The sequence below is a fragment of the Mobula hypostoma genome, chromosome 6 (assembly GCF_963921235.1).
Source record: "Mobula hypostoma chromosome 6, sMobHyp1.1, whole genome shotgun sequence".
Classification (NCBI taxonomy): domain Eukaryota; kingdom Metazoa; phylum Chordata; class Chondrichthyes; order Myliobatiformes; family Myliobatidae; genus Mobula; species Mobula hypostoma.
In genome coordinates, this window is record NC_086102.1 from 139,521,823 (window position 1) to 139,545,716 (window position 23,894).

At 40.2% G+C, this 23,894-nt stretch overlaps 1 protein-coding gene across 1 annotated transcript in view; it reads right to left on the minus strand.

The window, feature by feature from the left end:
- Positions 1-23,894, minus strand: part of LOC134348765 (collagen alpha-3(VI) chain-like) — a 201,553-nt gene that overhangs the window by 70,891 nt on the left and 106,768 nt on the right. Inside the window, exons 14-25 of the mRNA XM_063052567.1 lie at positions 22,538-23,140; positions 18,145-18,747; positions 14,564-15,166; positions 12,128-12,462; positions 10,058-10,136; positions 9,392-9,540; positions 9,203-9,295; positions 5,315-5,368; positions 2,147-2,218; positions 1,997-2,023; positions 609-653; positions 453-506 (exon numbers count right to left, since the gene is read on the minus strand). Coding sequence (XP_062908637.1) covers positions 453-506; positions 609-653; positions 1,997-2,023; positions 2,147-2,218; positions 5,315-5,368; positions 9,203-9,295; positions 9,392-9,540; positions 10,058-10,136; positions 12,128-12,462; positions 14,564-15,166; positions 18,145-18,747; positions 22,538-23,140 — 2,717 coding nt within the window. The remainder of the gene's footprint in view (positions 1-452; positions 507-608; positions 654-1,996; positions 2,024-2,146; positions 2,219-5,314; positions 5,369-9,202; positions 9,296-9,391; positions 9,541-10,057; positions 10,137-12,127; positions 12,463-14,563; positions 15,167-18,144; positions 18,748-22,537; positions 23,141-23,894) is intronic.

Here is a 23,894-nt window from a genome sequence, read left to right on the forward strand (position 1 = left end):
TCACTGAAGCCTTTCGAATGTTGATAGGCCGAGACAGAGTAGATGTGAAAAGGATGTCTCCCATGGTGGGTGTGTCTAAGACAAGAGGGCACAGCCTCAGAATAGAGGGGTGTCCATTTAAAACCAAGATGCTGAGAAACTGTTTTAGCCAGAGGGTTGCAAATTTGGGTAATTTGTTACTACAGGCAGCTGTGGAGGTCAGGCCGTTGGGTTTATTTAAGCCAGAGATTGATGGTTTCTTGATTGGATAGAGCACTAAAGGTTACAGCGAGAAGACTGGGGAGTGGGGCCAAGCAGAGGAATAAAAGATCAGCCATGATTAAATGGTGGAGCAGACTCAATGGGCCAAATCGCCTAATTCTGCTCCTATGTCTTATCATCTTAAATGCCAGCCTGCTTAAAAGATTACACCCAGTTCTGTGTCATTGGTACATGGAAAGTAGTTGACTTACCAGTGCTCCTGCACTCCCTCTTTCTCCTGGCTTTCCAACTGCTCCATTTATTCCCTGAATAATACATGTAAAGTCAAATATCACATTGATCAAAGGGACAAGTTATTAAAAAGTCTAAAAGAGTGGTAACTTAACAGTGATAAATGGATCATATACCTGTTCTCCATCTATTCCATCAAGACCAAGTTCTCCTCCTTGACCCTAGAGGAAGCAGAATGAAAATTATAAAAATTAGAACGGGAAATGATTACAATGTTCAATACGAATACCCCTGAATGAAAGATGACCTTCCTTTAGATCTTTTATTACATCTAAATTTCTCCCCCTTCAAGAAATACAACAGTTGCAATTTAAGTCAACTGAACTTTGATAGACTTCTTCAGTATCTCATCCTATAACTCTTATTTTTGGGCAGTATGTACCGTTTACTGGACACTACCTGATATTTAGGATGCATGCTGCAGTTTGAAAGCATGGCCATTACACACCTAGAGACTAAAATCTGAGAAATGTATTGTTATAACCAATGGAATGTTCACAAAACCAAACGTTCTAGTATTTCATTAATGTTCCCTTGTTTAGGCTGCTTTGTTTCCTTCAAACTTGATAAATGTTCAGTTACGTTGTCTAGTTGGTCAGAAACTAGGTAGGCTACTTTCCTGTGAAATTATATTGCCCAAGGCACGTGATGGAGGGTGAAAATTATTTTTCGTCCATTTGCTGAAGTTTTTAAAAAAAATCCAAAATCAACTGTTAATTTTTGCTGCTGTGGTGGTGCAAATTACTTTGTAAACTGTACAGTTCAAATTGTTCCAACCTTCAATGCAAAGACCACAGAGTTCCATTTCAGGGCAGCATCTGATGATAGTCTTAGCCATGTCCTTGCCTCTTTCAATTTCCCCTGGACATATTTCCATCCTCTACCTGGTGTGAAATTCACACTACCCTGTATTGATTCTCATTCATTTAACCTACTTGCTCATCCCCTGTACTTGCTTACTCACGATAACTTACAGTTGAAATGCTCATCTTCTGCTTCATGTGATTGCCCCTACCTGAACGCCAAAGGATTTGACAACCGCAAATATGCTTTGTATCCTGCTGCTATTGTATAACTGTGGTTACCTGGGCTTTCAGCAGGGCAGCCTTTCCACTCTATGATTCCTTTCTTTGATCCTTATTTCTCCATCATTCTTTATTTTATCTTATATTTATCATGACACAAAAGGAAATAATTTGGTCCATCAAGTCCAGACTAGCTCCAGGTCACATTTCCATTCTTCCTATTCCCTGTTTTCTACAACTTATTCTCTTTCACACATTCTCATCAAAGTGCTTTCTGTTTCTTTTTACTATTTTGTTACACTAAGGGTAACTCACAGTTCCAAAGAGTGGCAGGAAAATATTCCTCATTTGAGAAGCAGACATAAAGTACTTTGTAGTATTGTAAAAGATATCTAAGACCCCAATATTTTAGAATATCTTAAATGTCACCTGTTAATGTGCTAATATAGAACTATATTCTAAATCAAATCAGTACATACCTTTTCTCCTGGGTATCCACGGGCACCCTGTTTTTATATTAAAAAGAAGATAAAATATGTATTTATATGTATTTACTTGTACAGAAAGTGTAATCACTTTTTAAAAGGTTAATTAAATCTCATCTAGTCATAATGTTTTTGACACTTTACCTTAAACCCACGATGTCCTTGGCATCCTTGGAACCCCTGAGTTCCATTTATACCTGGTGGACCTCTGTCACCCTATTAGAAACAAAAAAAGAGATGAAATAATTCAAATGTTTCAGCATGGTTGGACCTGACACGTATACGAAGGAGGGAAAGGAGCAGGGTTGTAGAGACCAGGAAACAAGTAGATAGAATACATGCAGAGGTCTTGTCTAATTTGGTGAAGGAACAACTTGATGTCACAAAGTTAATCGTGTCAAGTCAGTATGGCAGTCCGGAAGGAAGAAGTCCAGCTCCTCCTGATAAAGTCAAGGCACATTTGCCTGCATCATCTGCCTGTCTTTGCAGCCTTCAACATCTAGGACTCCCAGGCCATAGGAAGCACAGCTGATAGATGAGAGGTATAAAAGACTGCTGAGTTTTTGGGGAGGTTGCCTTGTTAACAAACAAAGAGGAACCTTGCGGATGAATTCAAGCTTGCCCTGCCAATCAAAACAAACATGGCTGCCTTTCAAATTCAGTAGCCTATTCCCTTTCTCCCACTATAGCCCTTGATCTATTTAGCCATTAGTACCTAATACCTCTTTGCACATATTTTATGATTTTCCCTCAACTACCTTCCATGGTAGAGAGAATTTTACTGTTCTTTGAGTGAATGATGATGATGATGATGATGATGATGATGATGACGGCGACGATGTAGACTCAGGCCTCTCAGGTCTGAGTCCACATCATCATCATCATCATCGAGCGAAGAAATTTCTCTTCATTTCAGTCTCAAGTGGCCTCTCTCATATCCTTAAATTTTGACGCATGCCTCCCATCATTGGAAATTGATCCTAGTCCTTAGGCCTATTCTTCAGACCAGATCCAATGCTATGTCTATTTAGCATGTTAACAATGGCTGAGACATCTGCCCTCCCCTACATTTTATTTTTGTCCCAAACAGAAATTAAAAATTATTATAGATCATTCACATACTCTTGAAATGCTTGCCATTTGCCAGCACACTATCAGAATCCCCAATCTATCTTAGCCAGCTTTTGCCTCACATAATTGTCATTTCTTTCCCGTAGATTTAGGATTCTATATCTTAGAAATTATCTCATCAGTGTCCATTTTAAAAAAGAACTTCATCATATTATAAACACAAGAAAATCTGTAGATGCTGGAAATCCAAAGCAACACACACAAAATGCTGGAAGAAACACACATCAAAGTAGCTGGTGAACGCAGCAGGCCAGGCAGCATCTCTAGGAAGAGGTACAGTCCGCGTTTCAGGCCGAGACAATGTCGACTGTACCTCTTCCTAGAGATGCTGCCTGGCCTGCTGTGTTCACTAGCTACTTTGATGTGTGTTGCTTGAATTTCCAGCATCTGCAGAATTCCTGTTAAATGCTGGAAGAACTCAGCTGGCCAGGCAGTAACTCAGCAGTATCTATGGAAAAGAGAAAACAGTCAACATTTCGAGACTCTGCTTCAGGAATTTTTCTGTAGATGCTGCCTGACCTGCTGAGTTCCTCCAGCATTTTGTGTATGGTGCTCTCCATCATATTATGTTTGTTTCTCTCCATGGCGCCTCTTTCAAGACTGTTAATTAATTATGTTGCATTACACAATGCCCATTTAAAGTGGCCAGCTCTGAAATTGGTTCATTATCATACAAGTCCCAAAAATAACCAACACATGCTCTAAAATTCCTCCTTGTTATGTTCAGGTAGTATACTGCAGACTGCTATGGATGTCAAATTAATTTCCTGTTCCTCTCTGTTATCCCAATAAATCCATACTTAAGACATATGTGCAGAATTAGGCTATTCGGCCCATTGAGGCTGCTCTATGGTATGGTGAGGCACAGTACAGGATTAAAAGAAGCTGCAAAGACTTTTAAACTAAGCCAGCTTCATTATGGGCACTGGCTCCCCAGCATCCACGACATCTTCAAGGAGAGATGCCTCAAAAAAGTGGCATCCATCATTCAAAGCCCCATTACCCTGGACATGCTGTCTTTTCATTGGTACATTCAGCAAGGAGGTAGAAGCGCCTGAAAGCACACAATTAATGATCTAGGAACAGTTTCTTGCCCTCTGCATCAGATTTCTGAGTGGACATTGAATTCATAAACACTACCTCATTATTTTTCTCCTTTTTCACAACTTATTTAACTTTGTTTTTAATATAGATATACTTCTTACTGTACTTTACATTTTTATTTTGTACTGCAGTGTACTGCTACTACATAACAAAATTCATGACATATGCCAGTGATATTAAACCTGATTCTGCCATTTCATCATGGCTGATTTGTTATCCGTCTCAACCCCATCTCTCCTGCTTTCTTCCTGTAATCTCTGACAACTCTTACTGATCAAGAACCCATCAACCTTTGCCATAAATACTCCAAGTAACTTGGCCACCACAGCCATCTGTGGCAATGAATTGCAAAGATTTGCCAGCTTCTGGCTAAAGGAATTCCTGCTCATCTCTGTTCTAAAGGGACATCCTTCTGTCCTGAAGCTGTGCCCTCTCATCCTAGACTCCCCCACTATAGGAAGCATCATCTCTACGTCAAGTCTATCTAGCCCATTCAGTATGCAACAGGTTTCAATGAGATCCCTCATCATTCTTCTATACTCCTGCAAATACAGGCCCAGAGCCATCAAATGTTCCTCATACATTAAACCCTTAATTTTCGGGAGCACTCTCATGAGACTTCTCTGGATCCCCTCCAATGCCAGTGTTTCCTTTCTTAGACAAGGTGCCCAAAGTTGCTCACAGTACTCCAAGTGCTGTTTGACCGATGCCTTGTAAAGCCTTATATATATATATGGACAAGCTCACTTTTGATTATGGTAATCTCCACATCAAATAGTTTACCAACATTTGGTATTAAGGCTTGTAAATTCAAAAACAGTCAACTGGATGTGGCATTGGTTCCCAGTCTATGGTGTGTCTCGGTGTTTAATGCAACAGTAATTATCTGAGCTGGGAAGGCAGATAAAGTTGACAGAGAGGTGGGGGCTTATGCAGCAAAAATGAGAACAATGCTTTCTGAAAGAAAACTGAAAAGATGAAGATGCATCTGTGTAGCTTGATGTTAAAAATAGATGCATTAGAAGCACTTTTTTATCTTATGATGTGAAGACTATAATAAATCCTCGATTTACTTACTGCTCCGCCTTCATCACCTGGATAACCTGGAATACCTTTCATTCCTGGAGAACCCTGGAGAAGAAAGAAGAGAAAAAACATGTAAAGAGAATTCCTCTTTATTTGAAAATCAAAAACCTGTAAAAGTTGGAAATCTGAAGTAAAAACTGAAAAAGCCAGAACACTCAGCAGCTGAGGAAGCATCTGTGCAAGGAGAACTACAGTTAATGTTTGTCAGAACAGTATCTTTATCTTTTTTGATACTGTCTTTCAATCATGCCCGTCATTGCACCATGGACTAATATATTCCAGCTCATGATATCCTGCATATTACCTTCCATTTTTGCTTCTAAGCACAAGAACACAAGAAAGTAGGAGCAGAAGTGGGAGTAGGCCCCCTGGCTTCTCTAGGTTGTCCTGCCATTCAATGGATAATGGCTGATCTACAACAGTCCATCTCTCATGCCAGATCCGCATAGCCCTCAATTCCCTGGTCTATTATCAATATTTCTAATGACCTAGCTTATGTAGCTCTCTGGGGTAAAGTTCACTACCATCTGCAAGAAGAAATTTCTACTACCTTAGTTTTAAATGATGCCCCATTATCTTGAAACTCCTGCTTTGTGTCTCCATAATGTACACAATTTGACACGCACCCTTCAAAGCCCCCTTCGAAGAGAAAATTGAGGGAAGCATAATTTTGGTGATATTGGACAGGAGCTTGCAGAAAAAATAATCGGGAATGGCTGGTTGCATGTAAAAGAACATATGGCAAGAGGAAATTTTACAGAAGTGAGACAAAATTGGGGAACTCTGGTTTAGAAGAGATATTAAGTATTTGGTCAGAAAAAAAAGGAAGCACATGTCAAGCACAGACAGCGGGGAATAAGCAAGTTCCTGGGGGACTACAAAGGCTGTAGAAGAAGATTCGAGGAGGAGAAAATGGGACCATGAGCTATCCCTGACAAATAAGATAATGGAAAGTTATAAGAGATGCCATGGTTATATTAAAACGGTAGCTTGAGAGAGAGTAGGTCCTCTTAAGGATCATAAAGATAATCAATTCATGGAACCACAGGAAATGAGCAAGGCCTTAATTGAATACATCTTGTCTATATTACCATGGAGAAAGACATGAAGCCAGTGAGTTTGTGGGAGGAAACAGTAAGTCCTGGAACATTCCAATATTATTATTAAGGAGGTGGTGTTGGAAGTACTAAAATGAATAAAAGGTGGAATAATCAACAGAGTCTGTCTAGATGTGTCCCAGGATGTCATGGAAAGCAAGAGGACAAATTGCTGGAACTTGTATCTTGTATCTTCATTAAGTTGGAGACACTGGATTTGAACTTTGGATATTCATCTTGAGACTGCACCTGAAATTCTACTACATTATGGTCATAACTTCATACTTAACCACAAGATTTCTTACTAATCTTTCCTCATTGCATGTGACAAAATCTAAAGTAGCCTGTTTCCAAATAGGTTTCATAATCTGGTATGCTAAGAAGTAAAACCTGATGCATTCCACAAATTCTTCTTCTTCAATACCCTTGCCAATTTAATTTGTCCCATCAATACACAAATTAAAAACACATGATAATTGTAGTTCCCTTCATGCACGCCTTTGATATTTCTCATTTATATTTTGCCCTATCAGATGGCTATTACTTGGGGGCTTTTGACTGCTGCATCCATGTCTTCTTTTTCCTTCTTTATTCAATATTCACACCGAACAATCCCATATCTCTGCTCACTGCATCGAAATCATGACCAGCACTGCTTTGCTTCTTCCTTGATAAACAATGCTACGTTGTTTCCTTTCCTTTTTGACTTATTCTTTTGCAACATTGAAACGTGGAATATTGAGTGATTTGTGCTCATCATCCAGCAAACATGTCTGCTTAATAGCTATTAGAACAGCACTTAGCTAGCCATACTGCTAAGGTGCCTTTAGAAAGCCCCTCATTTCTGTTCTTAAATAATAGTATTGTGACGCTCTGGGGGATGGGGGTGGGGGAGGGGTAGGAGAGGCATGGTCGACAGCCCGCCCCCTGCATTTCCAATTCCAGCACTGCTGATTGTTTTTGTGGGATTATGGAGGGAAGTTCCAGTTCATTTATTGTTACATTGTAGCTTGGGTTTTACAGTTATTCGCTTGTGTATTTGTGGGTCACCCTAACTGTAACCGGGTTCTGTGATGGTCACCTCCCCCGGCTGTATGAGACTGGTTGAGTTCACTCTCTGAGTCATGGTGCCCGGTCTGTTTTGTGATTATCACAACAGGAAATCGCCCAAGCTGTCTTCAGATTCATCTGGGGATCCAAGGTGGAGAGGGTCAGACGGGCCGTCATGCACAAGTCCCTGGACAATGGGGGCAAGAATGTCCCCAATGTCGCCTTCACCCTGATGGCCAGCTTCGTCTCTGGCTGCATCAGGTTGTGTGTAGAACCCAGGTATGTGAGCACCAAGTACCACTACATGCCCAGGTTCTACCTGTTGCCCTGGCTATGAAGGATGGGTCTGGCCCCATCCCGCCCAACGCCCCAGTCAGCTGGTCATTGCTGCCATACCTGTCCTTTGTAGAAAAGTTCTTCCAGGACAACACCTTTGACCACGGGGGCCATCAGGCAGTGGTCGGCACGGAATGTCCTGCAGGCACTGCAGGAGAAGGACGTGATGAACGCAGTGGGGTGGTTCCCTGAGCAGACCGCCCAGTTCATCTGGCAAAATGCTGCATCGCCAGACCTCACCAACAGGCACCAAGACCTCGCCTGGCTGGCGGTAAGAGGGGCCCTCCCAGTCAGATCCCTCCTGTACGTGCGGGGCATCGTCTCCACACCCCGCTGCCCATGGGAGGACTGCAATGGGGCGGAATCAGTAACCCACCTCTTTGAACACTGTGGGTTCACAGAGAAGATGTGGAGGAGGATGGACGGGCTAGTGTCATGTTTCATCCCCAGCAGCTGCGTAACAGAAGATTCTGATCTACGGGCTGTAGCCGGGGATGCACACGGAGACCAACATCCAGTGCTGCTGGCAGATCATCAACTCGGTGAAAGACACTCTTTGGTCAGCCCGAAACTTGATGATCTACCAGCACATGGAGATGTCTGCGGGAGAATGCTGCCGACTGGCACATTCTCGGCTGCAGGGGTCCGTGCTGAGGGACGCACTGAAACTCGGTGCAGCCACTGCAAGGGCCCGGTGGGGAAGGACCACAATCTAGGGTTCTTCTCCCATGGGAGTGGGAGGGGTCGGGTGGCGGGGAGTATACCCCTCAACAATGGTGTGGAAAGATCAAACAACAGAGCGCCAGGTGGGTGGCCAAAAGTGTGGAAATGTAAAGCCCGTAATGGAAACATCTGTAAAGGATTGAGAATCATTGAATGGTTTATTGTACATAATTTTATTTTTGAACAAAGTATATTTTGAAATAAAAAAAATAAAATGGTTGTTGAGTTAATGAGGTTCCTCATCTGTCATTATAATGCTTGCCATAGTATCATTAACTTTAAAAAGAACGCATTGCCAATAATTCCACAAAGACACATACATGATTTAACCAACTACTAAAGATTCTTCTCAGGGACAAGTCCTCTCCTTTTAAACCTAATGATTTTTTGAAGAAATCTGTTACTTCATTTTGGTTTTGTTATAGTAATTTTATCAGTTCTGGCTGTCTTATGTTTGGAGTGGGGAGAAAGGGGATCTGATCCCAAATTCAAATACTGGATGCAATTACAAAACTTTATGTTAAATGAATGTCACATACTGAAAGGTACTCATGGCAAATTCACTGGTTGTGAACAATTCAAGATTGAACAGTCCACTAAGAGAAAAAAGAACTTATTTTATTTATCTTAAGTTATCAAAATGCTGTGATATGTGAAGATTTTTAAAACTTACCTTCTGCCCTCGTAGTCCTTGAAAACCCCTGTCACCTGGTGGACCAGCACACTTACATGAGACACCACAACACACTCTCTCTGCAATGTTGTCCTATTAAAACAAGACACAGTTTAAGCAGTTAATATGATGACCACACAAACACCTTGTGGAATCAAAGAAAATTTGGAACCAAACTGTTGATCTTACAAGTTCTTCTGCCAGTTCATATTCTAAATCATGTTGGTTGATAGAAAGGCGTCTCCTGTATCTAAATCCACGTCCAAATTCCAACAAAGAAATATCTTCAGTTCCAGACATTTTTTCCAAAGATACCAGAATCAAAGAATGCACTTTTCCTGTTTGACACATAGGATAAAAGGAACAAAAGATTGTTTGCTTTTGTTGAACCAAACAGAAATATTTTCACATTTTTGCGGCTTAACTGTCAAGATTGCCCAAACCTTACTAATGTTTAAATGGTTTTACCTCTATGACATGTCAAGATGAGTGAATTAAATTACTGTTTTGTAGAAAGCAGAAGTAATGCCATATTTGATCTCCTAAGTAGCCAAATAACCAAATTGTGAAGCTGTATCTCAATGCAAGTTACGGTGAAAAATTATCCTGCTTTTGGTTAAGAGCATTTCTCATCTAAGATTGCTGCTCCATCCCCTTAACAAATACTATGCTTAAATTCATGCAGAAATATTACAAATTAGGAGCCTCTGTGATATACCATTTGCCGAATTATTAGCAGCCAAATGCTGCAGAGAAACTTGAGAATATTTTTTCTTCTGAAGCAGAAGTGAGCCAAGAGTACCAAGTTTTCACTAACAAAATTGAAACTTTTAAATAAGAGACAAAATGTTATACCTTCCTTCCTTAGAGTGTCAGAATATCTTTTTAATGAAGTAAGGTCTTCATCTATGCCATCAGTAAAATGGATAATGGCCTTTAAGGGGAAAGAAACAGAACTCACAGTTTAAGATTAAATGGTATTCTGGTTAAATTTGACTTTATATGTATTGTTTAAATCCTAAAATCAATAAGCAAGATAACAATGCTCTTGGTTACACTAAGTAAATCATCAGAGCTAACAATTCAACGTAAATAATTATACAGAATATAATTAAAATTTTGGACAAAGTAGTGAAGGTGGCCTTTTTTGGCATGCATACCTGCATCAGAAAAGGTACTGGAGTACTCAGGTTGGGTATTATATTACACATGTACAGGATGTTGATGAGACTGCATCTGAAATACTGCATGCAATTCTGTGCATTTCAATGTAATAAAGATGCGATTAAGCTAGAGAGAGTGAAAAAAGGTTAGTGCTGATGTTGCTGGGTCTGGAAGGCTTGAATTATGGGGACAGACTGGACGGGCTGTTTTTCCTTGAGTGAAGGAGGCTGAGGAGTGATCTTATAGAGATTTATGAAATCATGAGGTGTAAATAAGGTAGTCACAGTCTTTGTCACGGGTTATGCAGTCTAAAACTGGAGGGCGTAGGCTTAAGATGAGTGGGAAAAAAAACTTACTGAGACCTGAAGGGCAAGTTTTCTGTGTGAGGTTATAGGGTACAAAGCTGCCAGAGGAAGTGGTAGGAACAGGTGAAATTTATAGAATTAGAATCAGGTTTATTATTGTTGACATAAGTTGGGAAATTTGATGCTTTGTGGCAGCAGTACAGTGCAAGACATTAAAAAAAAACTACTGTTAAAATAAAAACAAATACATTGCAGAAGAAGAACAATGAGGTGGTGTTCATGGACCATTCAGTAATCTGATGGTGGCAGGGGAGAAGCTGTTCCTAAGACATTACAGTGTTTGACAGACATTTGAATAGATTTATGGATAGGAAAGGCTTAAAGGGAAATGGGTCAAATTTGGGTAAAGGCTCTTTGGTCAGCTTGTATAAGGTGGATCAAAGGACCTATTTCTGTGATGTGTAACTCAGTGACTTGTGGGATGCAAATTGGTTTTGGGCTACATGACAGAGATGAAGTGCCATCCCAGGAACAAAATATAAACGAAGCAGCGCCAGACACAGTCAAGCTTTGGCGGAAACAGTTTTAGCTGCTTTTTTGTATTGATGACCGACAGTCCTTTTGATTCATCTGAATGCATTCTGCTCAGGGGTCTCATCATAACTTGTTATGAGTGTGCATCCATTCCATCATTAGTAAACTAAATTAAATTCACAAGCCAATGTGTTGAACATTAGTTATCTGATCATGTCATCGTTTAGCTACATACCTACATTCACCATATATTGTATGTGGAGAAAATGGTGCACCACAGATCATGGCGACACCAATTCCACCAATGGGAGTAGAAATAATTGAAGACATAGAACAAAAATAGACCTGATGGAGGTGTATTGACCTGATAGACGTCTATTGACCTGAGAGAGGTGTATTGACCCAATAGAGGTGTATAAGATGATGAGAGGCATTGATTGTGTGGATAGTCAGAGGCTTTTTCCCAGGGCTGAAATGGCTAACACAAGAGGGCACAGTTTTACGGTGCTTGGAAGTAGGTACAGAGGGGATGTCAGAGGTAATTTTTTTTACGCAGAAGAGTGGTGAGTGCACGGAATGGGCTGCCGGCGACTGTGTGGAGGCGGTTACTATAGGGTCTTTTAAGAGGCTCCTGGATAGGTACATAGAGCTAAGAAAAATAGAGGGCTATGGGAAACCCTAGATAATTTCTAAAGTAAGTACATGTTCGGCATAGCATTGTGGGCCAAATGGCCTGTATGTGCTGTAGGTTTTCTATGTTTCTATGAAAACATGAAATACTATTTCACCATTTAAAAATATGTGGCAACATTACAGAAGTAGAATATTGGCCTCTATCAGTTAACATTTGCAAACTGCCATTAATAATGATTTATTTTTAAATGAAATCTGAAAATGAAAATGTAAAATCTTAAAGCTTTACCTTTACTCGGCCAGAACTAGCAGATTGAAATACATCACTGTATGCAGTTAAGGTTCTGGTTCCTAAAAGAGTTGGACCAGAAGCTGCTAATTTGATGAACTCAGTCATTAATTCAGGTTGATACGCCACCAAGTCACGGGTATGAATTTGTCCATCTGCTCCTAGAGTTAAGAGTGCTATTTTCACAAAGGGTCGTTCTGTTCCAGTGCAGCTAATAGGCTTCAACTGTGAGATTCTGTACAAAATATCTCCTACTTTGCTTCTAAAACCTGGCTCCTGTTCAAATGCATCAGCCGAGTTGACATCAAAGCCCATTAAAATATCAACGTCGCATTCTGTGGAGAGCAAAATAATTTTAAAAAGTTAATAATACCTAAATTGGAGTACAGCAAATTAAGAATGTGTGAGTACCCTGTGCCACCAGAGCATCACATCACTCCAAACCTAATCTTCTCTACAACAGTAACCGGAAAATTGAGATGACTTGCAGGGATTTCAATTTGCTTAGATATATTCATCTGCTGTCTAAAAGTTCTGATAATTCCTCAATATGACTGGTCAGTATTTTCTGTTGTTACGGCTTTCTGCCAAAAGGAGAAATATTCGTTGTGAAACAGCTTGAAATCCACTCTCAGATAAGAAGTTGCAAGATTTTTCCTTCAAATAAATATGTTATTGTACGACAAAGATTCACCACGGGAAAAAAAGGTCAAATTTTCACACTTCCTTGCAACCTTTCTAAGAGTCATTACTTAACATTGCAAATCTGACCAATCCTAACGTGCATCTCAAAATAAAATTTTTTACCTTAATAAATATGCAAACACCACAGGCGAACAAAATGTTATTGCTAGATATATCTGGGCAAACCCAATTAAAAATTTGTATTCTTCATGGAGATCATATTTCATTCTTTTAAACTCCAATCAGCACACATCCAGGATGCCCCTCTATTTGAAGACTGGTGAAACAATCCCTCTATCACTTTTATGGAGATCAGAACATGTGGACAGAATTCCAGGTGCAGTCCATTTGTTTTCCTAATAGAGATCTCTTAACTGCAGATGCCAGAAGCTGGAACAATAAACATCTGCAATTTCTTCACCCCAGCCCTTCAGCCCCTCACAACTGCGGCTCAGCCCCGTATATTCCTCCAGCAGGTTGTTACTCTCTCTTCCTAAGATTTTCAGTGTTGTGCAAAACATACCAAGGGTTCATGAAAAAAAGAAAATAATTTTAAATGTAGAATGTAGTAATGATTCAAGTGCTACTGACTGGCATTAGTCAGACCACATTTGGAGCATTGTGAGAAGTTTTGGGTCCCTTATCTAGGAAAGAATCTGTTGGCATTGGAGAGGGTCTGCAGAAGATTCACAAGAATAATTCTGGGAAGGGAAAGGTTAATGTATGATTTGCATTTGATGGTTCTAGATGTAGTCACTGGAGTTTAGAAGAATGCAGGGGACCTCAGTGAAATACATTGAATATTGAAAGGCCAAAATGGAGTGGATGTGGAGATGATGTTTTTTATAGTGGAGGAATCTAGGAACAAAGGGCAGAGCCTCAGAATAGAAGAATGGCCTTTTAAAACAGAGATGAGGAGGAATTTCTTTTGCCAGAGGGTGGTGATTCTGTGGAATTCATTGCCATATATGGCTGTGGAGACCAAATCCTTGGGGATATTTAAAGTAGATGTTGATAGGTTCATGATTAGTAGGGTGTCAAAGGTTATGGGGAGAAACCAGGAGAACGGCGTTGAGAGGGATAATAAATTAAAAGGGTGTTTGAGAGAGAGAGATATTTGCAGAGCTATGGGTAAGAGATAGGGCATGGGATAGAGTAGATTACTTTATCAAAAACTGTTGTGGACTGAAAGCTTCCTTCTGAGCTGTTACATTTCTATAATTCAAAGTATACTACCCAGAACATAAGCATTTGTTCCAGCATGCCTCTGCCAAACTCAAGGGGGCCTCCTCAAGTCCAAAGCCATAGAATTTTCTTCTGTCATAATTTTTCCAAGTCATGTGAAAGCTCACAAAGAGGTCAAGATATCATCGACCACATACAGTCTCACAATAGGCAATAAACCAGAAATTCAATAACCACGATTTGGTATTAGCTCTCTAAATTTTTGTTCCTTTGAAGGACTGCTACCATATTGGGGACTTGGACATGAGCTGTGTTTTTTTTTTACACAGTTAACAACTAAGGAATTGGGCTGAAGATATAGATAAATGTGATAATCGATCACTTGCTTTAGTGGAATGTTGGAAAATCTGGTCTGTGTATGGAATACCAGTTGGAGAGTGCATTACAAGATTACCCCTTCTCCCATTTGTTGAGGACACTGCACTCAGGAAGGTAAAATATATTAGCTTACAGTCATAGCCTTTGATTTGCTTATATCTTGCCCCAAAGTAAATACTTCGTCGTTACCTTTTACATCAGGGCTGATTGGACAAAGCAGACCATCAATGGCATCAGTTGTGATCAGCAAGACTTGCTCAGTTAGTTCAGAAATTTCATTCAAGTCAGCCACTCTGAATGCAACAGCTGGTTCACTCGCCAATTGGTTGATATCTTCTTCGAGCGCGCTCTGCACTCCCACGGTGATGATTTTAAAGCGAGCATCCTTTAACTCTTTTGCAGCTGCTATTGCATCATCATTAGACCTTCCACCAATCAGAAGGAAAACAATTTGTGGGACTCCTTCTTCAATCCTACTCCCTGCCGATTTGACAAACTGTGTATTTTTAGCAAAGCGCAAGGCTGCTCCTGTGTTCAAGATTCTGCCTCCCTTGAACTGTATATTCGCAATAGCCTTAAGAACATCGTCTCTTGCTCCGTATGAGTTGAGAAAGAATTCATTAACGGCATCGGAATTGTACTGGACAACTCCCACCTGGATTGATCCATAATCAATGTAGATAGCGTCAACTATGCCGGAAATAAACTCAGTGAGGCGAGGGAAGTTTCGCCTTCCAATATTAATGGAGCCATCCAGCAGAAATACAATGTCAGCTTTTTTCTGTGGCAAAACTTGAGAAAAAAGAAGGAAGAGATTAAAATTTGAAAATTAAAATGTCAATGTTTGTCACTGTGAATGATAGATTTACAAACTATATGAATTTATTTGCAGTTGACAATAAGTACTATGAATCACGCTGCTTAAAATTTACCTCCTTCTGTCTCTGCACAGTTTCTTACCTATTGTCCATAGATGTCAAGTTATATTTGGCTGGGTATCTGATGCAGAAGGTGTGCTTTATTCTCAAGCACAAATATCCAGTTTTTCATTCATGTAAGAACCTAGATAACTGCTGTGAGTGGGCACTCCATGAAGTTTGACAGTAAGATCTAATTTGTCCTCATCAGATACCTTTGCTTCTGCATTCCCTTCTGAACACTAACTGTTGTGCCTCTTGGTTGACAGGCAGCAAAAGAATTTTATATATTATTTGGTTGACAATGTGCATCACAAAAAATGATGATTTCCTTACTCACAACATGTATAACATTTATAATAACGTACACTTTGCAGATAACATATCAAAACTAAAAGTAGTGAACTTCCAATCTGCTCATTATCTAATAAAGTATTTTTTCCTGTTACTCAATGTGACAGCTAATATACCTTTTGAGTTACCTTATCTTTCAATGTTGTCAACTGACAAATGTATGAAGTGAAAAAGTTATGTCACTTAAAGGCTTTCTACAGCTTTGGTGAAAAAAAAAACAATTTAATGTTAGCATTAGATGGAAGACAGAACAAATACAAGAAGGAAAGTGCTGAATGCAACTAAACCCAAGTTTAGTCATAAACAGCAGAGGAGCGAATATGTCAAGAGACAAAAAGGGTGCCTACTAAACATTGCTGATCATTAAAAGTTTTCTTAAGTTGCCCCGATCTACAAAATATGACAGAAAATCAAGATCCCTAATGAAGTTCCCTCAGTTTTATTTTGCTTGAAGCAAAGGCAATTTATGCTTTAATATTCTTACTTAAATTCCAAGAATTGATTTGTAAATGGGTACAAAATCATCACGGATTAAAATACCACCCCCCCCCCCCACATCAAGTCAAATTGTTGAATGTTTTGCTAATAGGAAAGCCTATCCTTTTCAATGTTCTATAGATTCAGGATCGGTTCCTGAGGATTGGAGGGTAGCTAATGTATTCCTACTTTTTAAGAAAGGAGGGAGAGAGAAAACAGGGAATTATAGACCAATTAGCCTGACATCAGTGGTGGGGAAGATGCTGGAGTCAATTAGAAAACATGAAATAGAGGCACATTTGGATAGCTGTAACAGGATCAGACTGAGTCAGCATGGATATGCAAAGGGGAGATCATGCTTGACTAATCTTCTGGAATTTTTTGAGGATGTAACTATGAAAATGGACAAGGGAGAACCAGTGGGATGTAGTGTACCTGGACTTTCAGAAAGCCTTTGATAAGGTCCCACATAGGAGATTAGTGGGCAAAATTAGAGCACATGGTATTGGGGGTACGGTACTGACATTGGTTGGCAGACAGGAAACAAAGAGTAGGGATTAACGGGTCCCTTTCAGAATGGCAGGCAGTGACTAGTGGGGTACCGCAAGGCTCAGTGCTGGGACCACAGCTATTTACAATATACATTAATGATTTAGTTGAAGGGATTAAAAGCAACATTAGCAAATTTGCAGATGGCACAAAACTGGGTGGCAGTGTGTAATGTGCGGAGGATGTTATGAGAATGCAGGGTGACTTGGACAGGTTGGGTGAGTGGGCAGATGCATGGCAGATAGAGTTTAATGTGGATAAATGTGAGGTTATCTACATTGGTGGCAAGAACAGGAAGGCAGATTATTATCTGAATTGTGTCAAGTTAGGAAAAGGAGAAGTACAGCAAGATTTAGTTGTCCTTGTATATCAGTCACTGAAAGTAAGTATGCAGGTACAGCAGGCAGTCAAGAAAGCTAATGGCATGTTGGACTTCATAACAAGGGGAGTTGAGTATAGGAGAAAGGGGTCCATCTGCAGTTGTACAGGGCCCTGGTGAGACCACACCTGGAGTATTGGGTGCAGATTTGGTTTCCAAATTTGAGGAAGGATATTCTTGCTATTGAGGGAGTGCAGCATAGGTTCACGAGGTTAATTCCTGGGATAGCAGGACTGTCATATGTTGAAAGATTGAAGCGACTGGGATTTAGAAGGATGACGGGGGATCTGATTGAAACATATAAGATTATTAAGGGATTGGACACGCTAGAGGCAGGAAACATGTTCCCAATATTGGGGGAGTCCAGAACCAGAGGCCACAGTTTAAGAATAAGGGGTAGGCCATTTAGAACAGAGTTGAGGAAAAACTTTTTCACCCAGAGAGTTGTGGATCTGTGGAATGCTCTGCCACAGAAGGCAGTGGCGGCCAATTCTCTGGATGCTTCCAAGAAAGAGTTAGATAGAGCTCTTAAAGATAGCGGAGTTAAGGGATATGGGGAGAAGGCAGGAACAGGGTACTGATTGTGGATGATCAGCCATGATCACAGTGAATGGCGATGCTGGCTCAAAGGGCTGAATGGCCTACTCCAGCTCCTATTGTCTATTGTCTATTGTGAATAAGATAGCAAGACTGTATACTGTTCTGAATTCACTTTTTGACATATTATAAGCCAGAGGGTCATGTATCTGTGGAATTCATTGCCACAGAAGGCTGAGGAGGCCAAGTCATTAGGTATATGTAAAGCGGAGGTTGATAGGTTCTTGGTTAGTAAGAGTGTCAAAGGATACAGGGAGAAGACAGGAGAATGAGGGGAAATAAATCGGCCATGATGGAATAGCGGAGCAGAGTCAATGAACCAAATAATCTAATTCTGTTCCTATGTCTTATGGTCTTATAAAAATAACACAACCTTCAGTTCTTGTTATTTTAGTGACAGTGTTAACTCAGTGGAAACTGACTAAAGTCTATGTTGCAACTTCAAAAAGAAAGTCGACTAATATTAGCGACAGTGATTCCTAGGCTTTGATACACACCTTCAGTGGGAGGCTCTGGTGTTTCAAAATCTGTGGGATCTTCCACCTGCAAACGAAGCTTCAAAGGTTCTTGCACACGCTTAAGGTCCTGGAAGTTATTTATTATATAGGTACCATAATCAACTGTTGTAACTCTTCGAAGTTCATTTTCATCTACATTCTTTGCCCCTACACCAAAAACATTGATATTATAATTGCTTAATAGCCCTAAGTAACGCTGGAACCTGTCACTGGATTTTCCACCATTAATGAGTATCAGGTATTGGAGTGCTCCTTCATTTCGTCTACTTCCAGCCGGCCTGGTGAAATGATTTTTCAAGACAAAGTCCAGACCTGTTCCGATGTTAAGTGGTGAACCTCCTTTCGGCCTAATTCGTCTGATAGCATTTTGAAGGGCATTTAAATTTGTGTATTCCCTCAATCGGAACTCGGTTTTTGCATTGTTGCTGTATTGTGCCAGACCAACACGAACTTTGTTGGGTCCAATATCCAGACTATTAATTATATTCAGGACAAAATCACGTATATGGGCAAAATCTTCAGAGTCAACATTGCTAGATCCATCAATCAAGAACACAATGTCCTTCTTGTTAGTATTGACATCTGTAAAAGAATTGTACATATTATTTGGTTGGCAATGTGCATCACAAAAAATGTTGATGGCTTTACTCACAAGATCTATAATAATATGTTTTGTAATTTAGCTTCTGGGAATTACTGACATTGGTATTTACATGTGCATAGAGCAAACATTATATTCTCTGTACCGTTCACCATGGGTAGTAGCCACTAAAAGTTAGGAAAGGTGGGCAGTCTTCTGTATATCATTATTATTTTCAAGGAACTCCAAAATAAATCAATATCTGCAAGGATGATATTAAGCGTTGGCAAAATTCACATGGAAAACGTCAGAAATCTCAGCTGCTAGTAGCGAGATCTGCAAGCCACAATGAAATAGAGGGCTAAAAGATTTTATCAATAGAAAAGTTGAAAAGGTAAACAACAGGTTGCATCCCAAAAGCTGCATTTTTATTACACTGCATCCCAAGGTAATTTACAGGTGAGCCGAACAGATAAAAAGTGATGCTGAATTAGATAGGGGGCACCATGCTATAACAGTTAGCGCCATGCTATTAGAGCTCAGGGTGTTGGATTTCGGAGTTCATTTCCGACACTGTCTGTAAGAAGCTTGTAGGTCTTTCCCGAGAACATATGGGGTGCCTCCGGGTGCTCTGGTTTCCTCCCACAGTCCAAAGACATACTGCTTGGTAGGTTAATTAGTCATTGTAAATTGTCTTGTGATTAGTCTGGAGTGGGTTACTGGGCATCGTGGCTCGTTGGGCCAGAAGGGCCATCTCCACACTGCATCATGAAATAAAAATAAATAAAATATATCACAAACACGAGGAAATTTGCAGATGCTGGAATTTCAAGCAACACACAAAAAAGTTGCTGGTGAACGCAGCAGGCCAGGCAGCATCTCTAGGAAGAGGTACGGTCGACGTTTTGGGCCGAAACGTCAGCTGTACCTCTTCCTAGAGATGCTGCCTGACCTGCTGCATTCACCAGCAACTTTTATAAAATATATCAAGAGGCATTAGGAGAGATGACCAAAGCCTACAAAGTAAAGTGAATTCATTATCAAGGCATGTACTGTATATGTTACCAGACTACCTTGAGATTATGTGTGCTTAGCAAGCTTTGCTTCATCAGATGGGTGACCAAGTACAAGAGCTGTTTTTTTAAATTACCACTGGACAAAACTTTAGTGAAAGCAATACCCGGGAAACTGTGTGTATTTCTGGTTGTGAAACTATAGAAGGGTTGTGATTAAGCCAGAAAAGGTACAGAAAAGTTCCACAAGGATGTTTCCAGGACTGGAATGCTTGAGAAATACAGATAAACTGGATAGGCTGGATCACTTTCCTGAAATGAAGGAGGCTAAGTTTCATTTTATCCAGGTTAGGGATGTCTAAAATGGGAGGCCACAGTTTTAAGATAAGAGGAAAAAGATTTAAAGAGGATCTGAGGAGCAAGTTTTCCACACAGAGGATGGTGGGTAGATGGAATCAGCTACAACATGAAATGGTAGAAATGTTAAAGGTTTAAAGGAATACAGGCCAAATACAGGGAAATAGGACTAGTTTGTTCAGCATGGATGAGTTGGGCCGAAGGGCCGGTTTCTATTCTGAATAACTCTACAAGAATAAGGAAGAAGTGAGGGAGTATTCTATTCTGCAGAAAACACATCTGAACGGCAGTGGCAATTTTTAAATGTCCTCAAATCAAGTGGACATGCAGAGTAAGGTGAGTGTTAAATGGTGGGACTTATCAAAAGAGCACTTCTTTGATATCTGCCGGGTTTGATGAGTAAACTGAGGGTCAGTACAACACTCAAAGCAATGAAGCCAGGAGGCTGCCAGAAAGCATAGATCAACTGCTGAGGATCTACAGGGTGGACATAGAAATGTTGAAGACTGGAAGAGTTGAAATTCCTAGGTATAGGGCGAAAAGTAATAGTAAATATAGGGAGAGTATTACTAGGGTGTTGCTTGGAGGGTCTCAGGGTCTAATGTTAAGAATGATACAAGAAAGCAGTATGATTTTCATAGGAACAGAGAAACATAGAAAATCTACAACACAATACAGGACTTTCGGCCCACAAATCTGTGCCAAACATGCCCTTAGCCAAACATGCCCTTACCTTAGAACTACCTAGGCTTACCGATAGCCCTCTATTTTCCTGAGCTCCACGTATCCATCCAGGAGTCTCTTAAAAGACCCTATCGTTTCCGCCTCCACCACCGTTGCCAGCAGCCCATTCCATGCACTCACCACTCTCTGCATAAAAAAACTTACCCCTGACATCTCCTCTGTACCTACTGCCAAGCATCTTAAAACTATGCCCTCTCATGCCAGCCATTTCAACCCTGGGAAAAAGCCTCTGACTATCCAAATGATCAGCCTCTCATTATCTTGTACACCTCTATCAGGTCACTTCTCATCCTCTAAGGAGAAAAGGCTGAGTTCACTCAACCTATTCTCATAAGGCATGCTCCCCAATCCAGGCAGTATCCTTGTAAATCTCCTCTGCACCCTTTCTATAGTTTCCACGTCCTTCCTGTAGTGAGATGACCAGAACTGAGCATAGTACTCCAAGTGGGGTCTGATCAGGGTCCTATATAGCTGCATCTTTTCATCTTCACACTGCCCACTTCCACCGTTATTTCAAGCATGATTATGCTCAAATCTCTTCCCTACGCTGAGAATTAAATGTTCTATTATTTTCCAGAAGGACTAAACACTTTCCTATTGTAAGTTGCTCAAAAGTACTACAGCCCATTTCCAGTCCAATGTAAAGTTCCATGACCTCTCATTTTGAGTTGCAAAGGAAGAAAAAGATTTACTTTAAACTCATCCCCGCTGCCTTTAACCATCTCTATCTTCACATTGTGGGCATAATTCTGCATCCTGTGATTTCTGCTATCAGGTATATTTTTAGTGAAGTTGTAGAAGCCTTCAGTAGGTCTTAACCGTCCCTGCAAATATTTCAAACACCCTGAAGTTTCCTGTTTTCCTGTAGCCTTTAATGGATCTCAAAATTTTAAAAAAAAACCTCTTTTTAACTGCACTTCCATCCATCCCTCTCAGGTCTACTACTGAGCTTCCAGAAAAGTACATTGGAGCTAAATGAATAACTCGTCAATGCAAAATGGTTGCAAGTTGAGCAGTTGACCTTCATTCTGAGCTACTGAAATACACCGCCCCCCAGCTCACGTCACACCTCTAGATAGAGTCATATAGTTGAAGAGCATTGCAATAGCAATTCTCTTCAATGCTTCTTAGTCATAGAGCTGTGCATACAGACATGAGGTTTGTGTCTCACACATCCATTCTGGCTGTGAGGCCTGTCTTGGCTGATCCCACCTGTCCACATTAGGCCTGTATCCCTCTATACCTTACCTTACTAGTGCCTTTAAAAATAATTCTAATACTTCCTCAGACCGCTCTGTGCAGAGAAACAGAACATAGAATATTATAGCATGGTACAGGCCCTTCAGTTCACAAAGCTGTGCTGACCTTTTAACCATTACTTACACATTATTTATGACAGTGCCGGAAGCAGTAATACTGTTATTTTTATATATATATATATATGTATATATATAGCCTTCTGTGTACGATAAATTCAGCCTATCCTATTTTTCCTTGTAACTAAAGTTTTCTATTCTAGGCAACATCCTGGCGAATATCTTCTGCACTCTTTCTTGCGCTACCACATCCATCGCGTCGTATGGTGATATGAACCATGAAAATGTGCAGCATGACCTATGATTTATAGCTGTAACATGACATAAAAACTCTAAAATTGTAAAAAAAAAGTTTTCCTTACTGTTTCCCGCCAGAGTGATTTCATAGATTTCTTTTATCTTGTCAGAATCCAGAGCTCTCAGCTGTCCCAATAAATTTTGTTGTAAATTCAACGTGTTCCTCAAGTCAACTAACTTGTAAACAAACTGAGAAGACAGTGAAATCTGTCTGAGTTCTTCATCATCTGCACGCCCATATCCAATAGCAATTGGTGCTACACCAGCTTTTTTCAATGTTGCTGATGCCACCTCAACTTGATCGGCTGATTTACCAGCAGTGAGAAGCACCAAGAACTGAGGCACACCTTCTTCGATCCTGCTACCACTAGCCCTAGTGAAAAGATTGTCCTTGACGTATTGTAGTGCAACTCCTGTTCTGATGTTCCGCCCGCCTTTCATCCGTAAGTTACGGATGGCATCTTGAACTTCAGTTTTGGTGTTGTGAGTGTTTAATTGGAACTCTGTTCTTGGATCATTGCTATATTGTACAACACCAACACGGACTCTGTCAATGCCAACATCAAGACTGTCAACTACTTTTGAAATGAAAGAACGTATTGAAGGGAAAGCCGATCTCATATTTTCTGACCCATCAAGTACAAAGACAACGTCCCTCTTGTCGGCACCTAAATTTAGAAAACAAACATTTGCTTAATTTTGCATTAAATGGAATGAAATCAAAACCTTGCAACATTGAACAAATAAGAATTGGATTTCCAAATAATCTGATTAATTCCGGAATTTGTTAAGACAATATTGGAGCATTTCACTTGGCTGGGGAAGAAGGATGACAGACATTTGTCCCATCTTCTGCAGCTATTATTTACATCATGTGTGTATATACGTATATACTCATATGTACATGATTTGTGTAGGTTTTCAAGGATGTTTGCAAAAGGAATCAGATTTAATTCTGTGCATATTACTTTGGATCCAGCATAAAATTTCCCTTCCCCTGATTTTCTCATATTGGCTATTAAAAAGTGCTGAAAAAGACAGAGGTAACAATTGCGTAGGTTTCAATTGATGCACATCCCATTGGTGCAGACACCATAGCTGCTACTTCACAATTCCAGCAACCTGGGTTCTGTTCTGATCTCTGGTGATGCCTGTGAGGAACTTGTATATCTTTAGTGTGCTCCAGTTTCCTGCTTTAAGAGTTTGTCACGTCAATTGGCCCTCAGTGTGTAGTTGAGTCGCAGAATTTGGGAAAACCTGATAGAAATGTGGATTGAATAACATTATGAGACTAGTTTAATATTAATGTAAATGTAAACGTGTGTCTGGTATTGACTTAATAATCCAAGTGACTTGTTTCTCCATCGTTGGAGTCTCTGTTTATCTCTGTCATGTCGATCAGTTGTGTGCATCTCTGAGCAG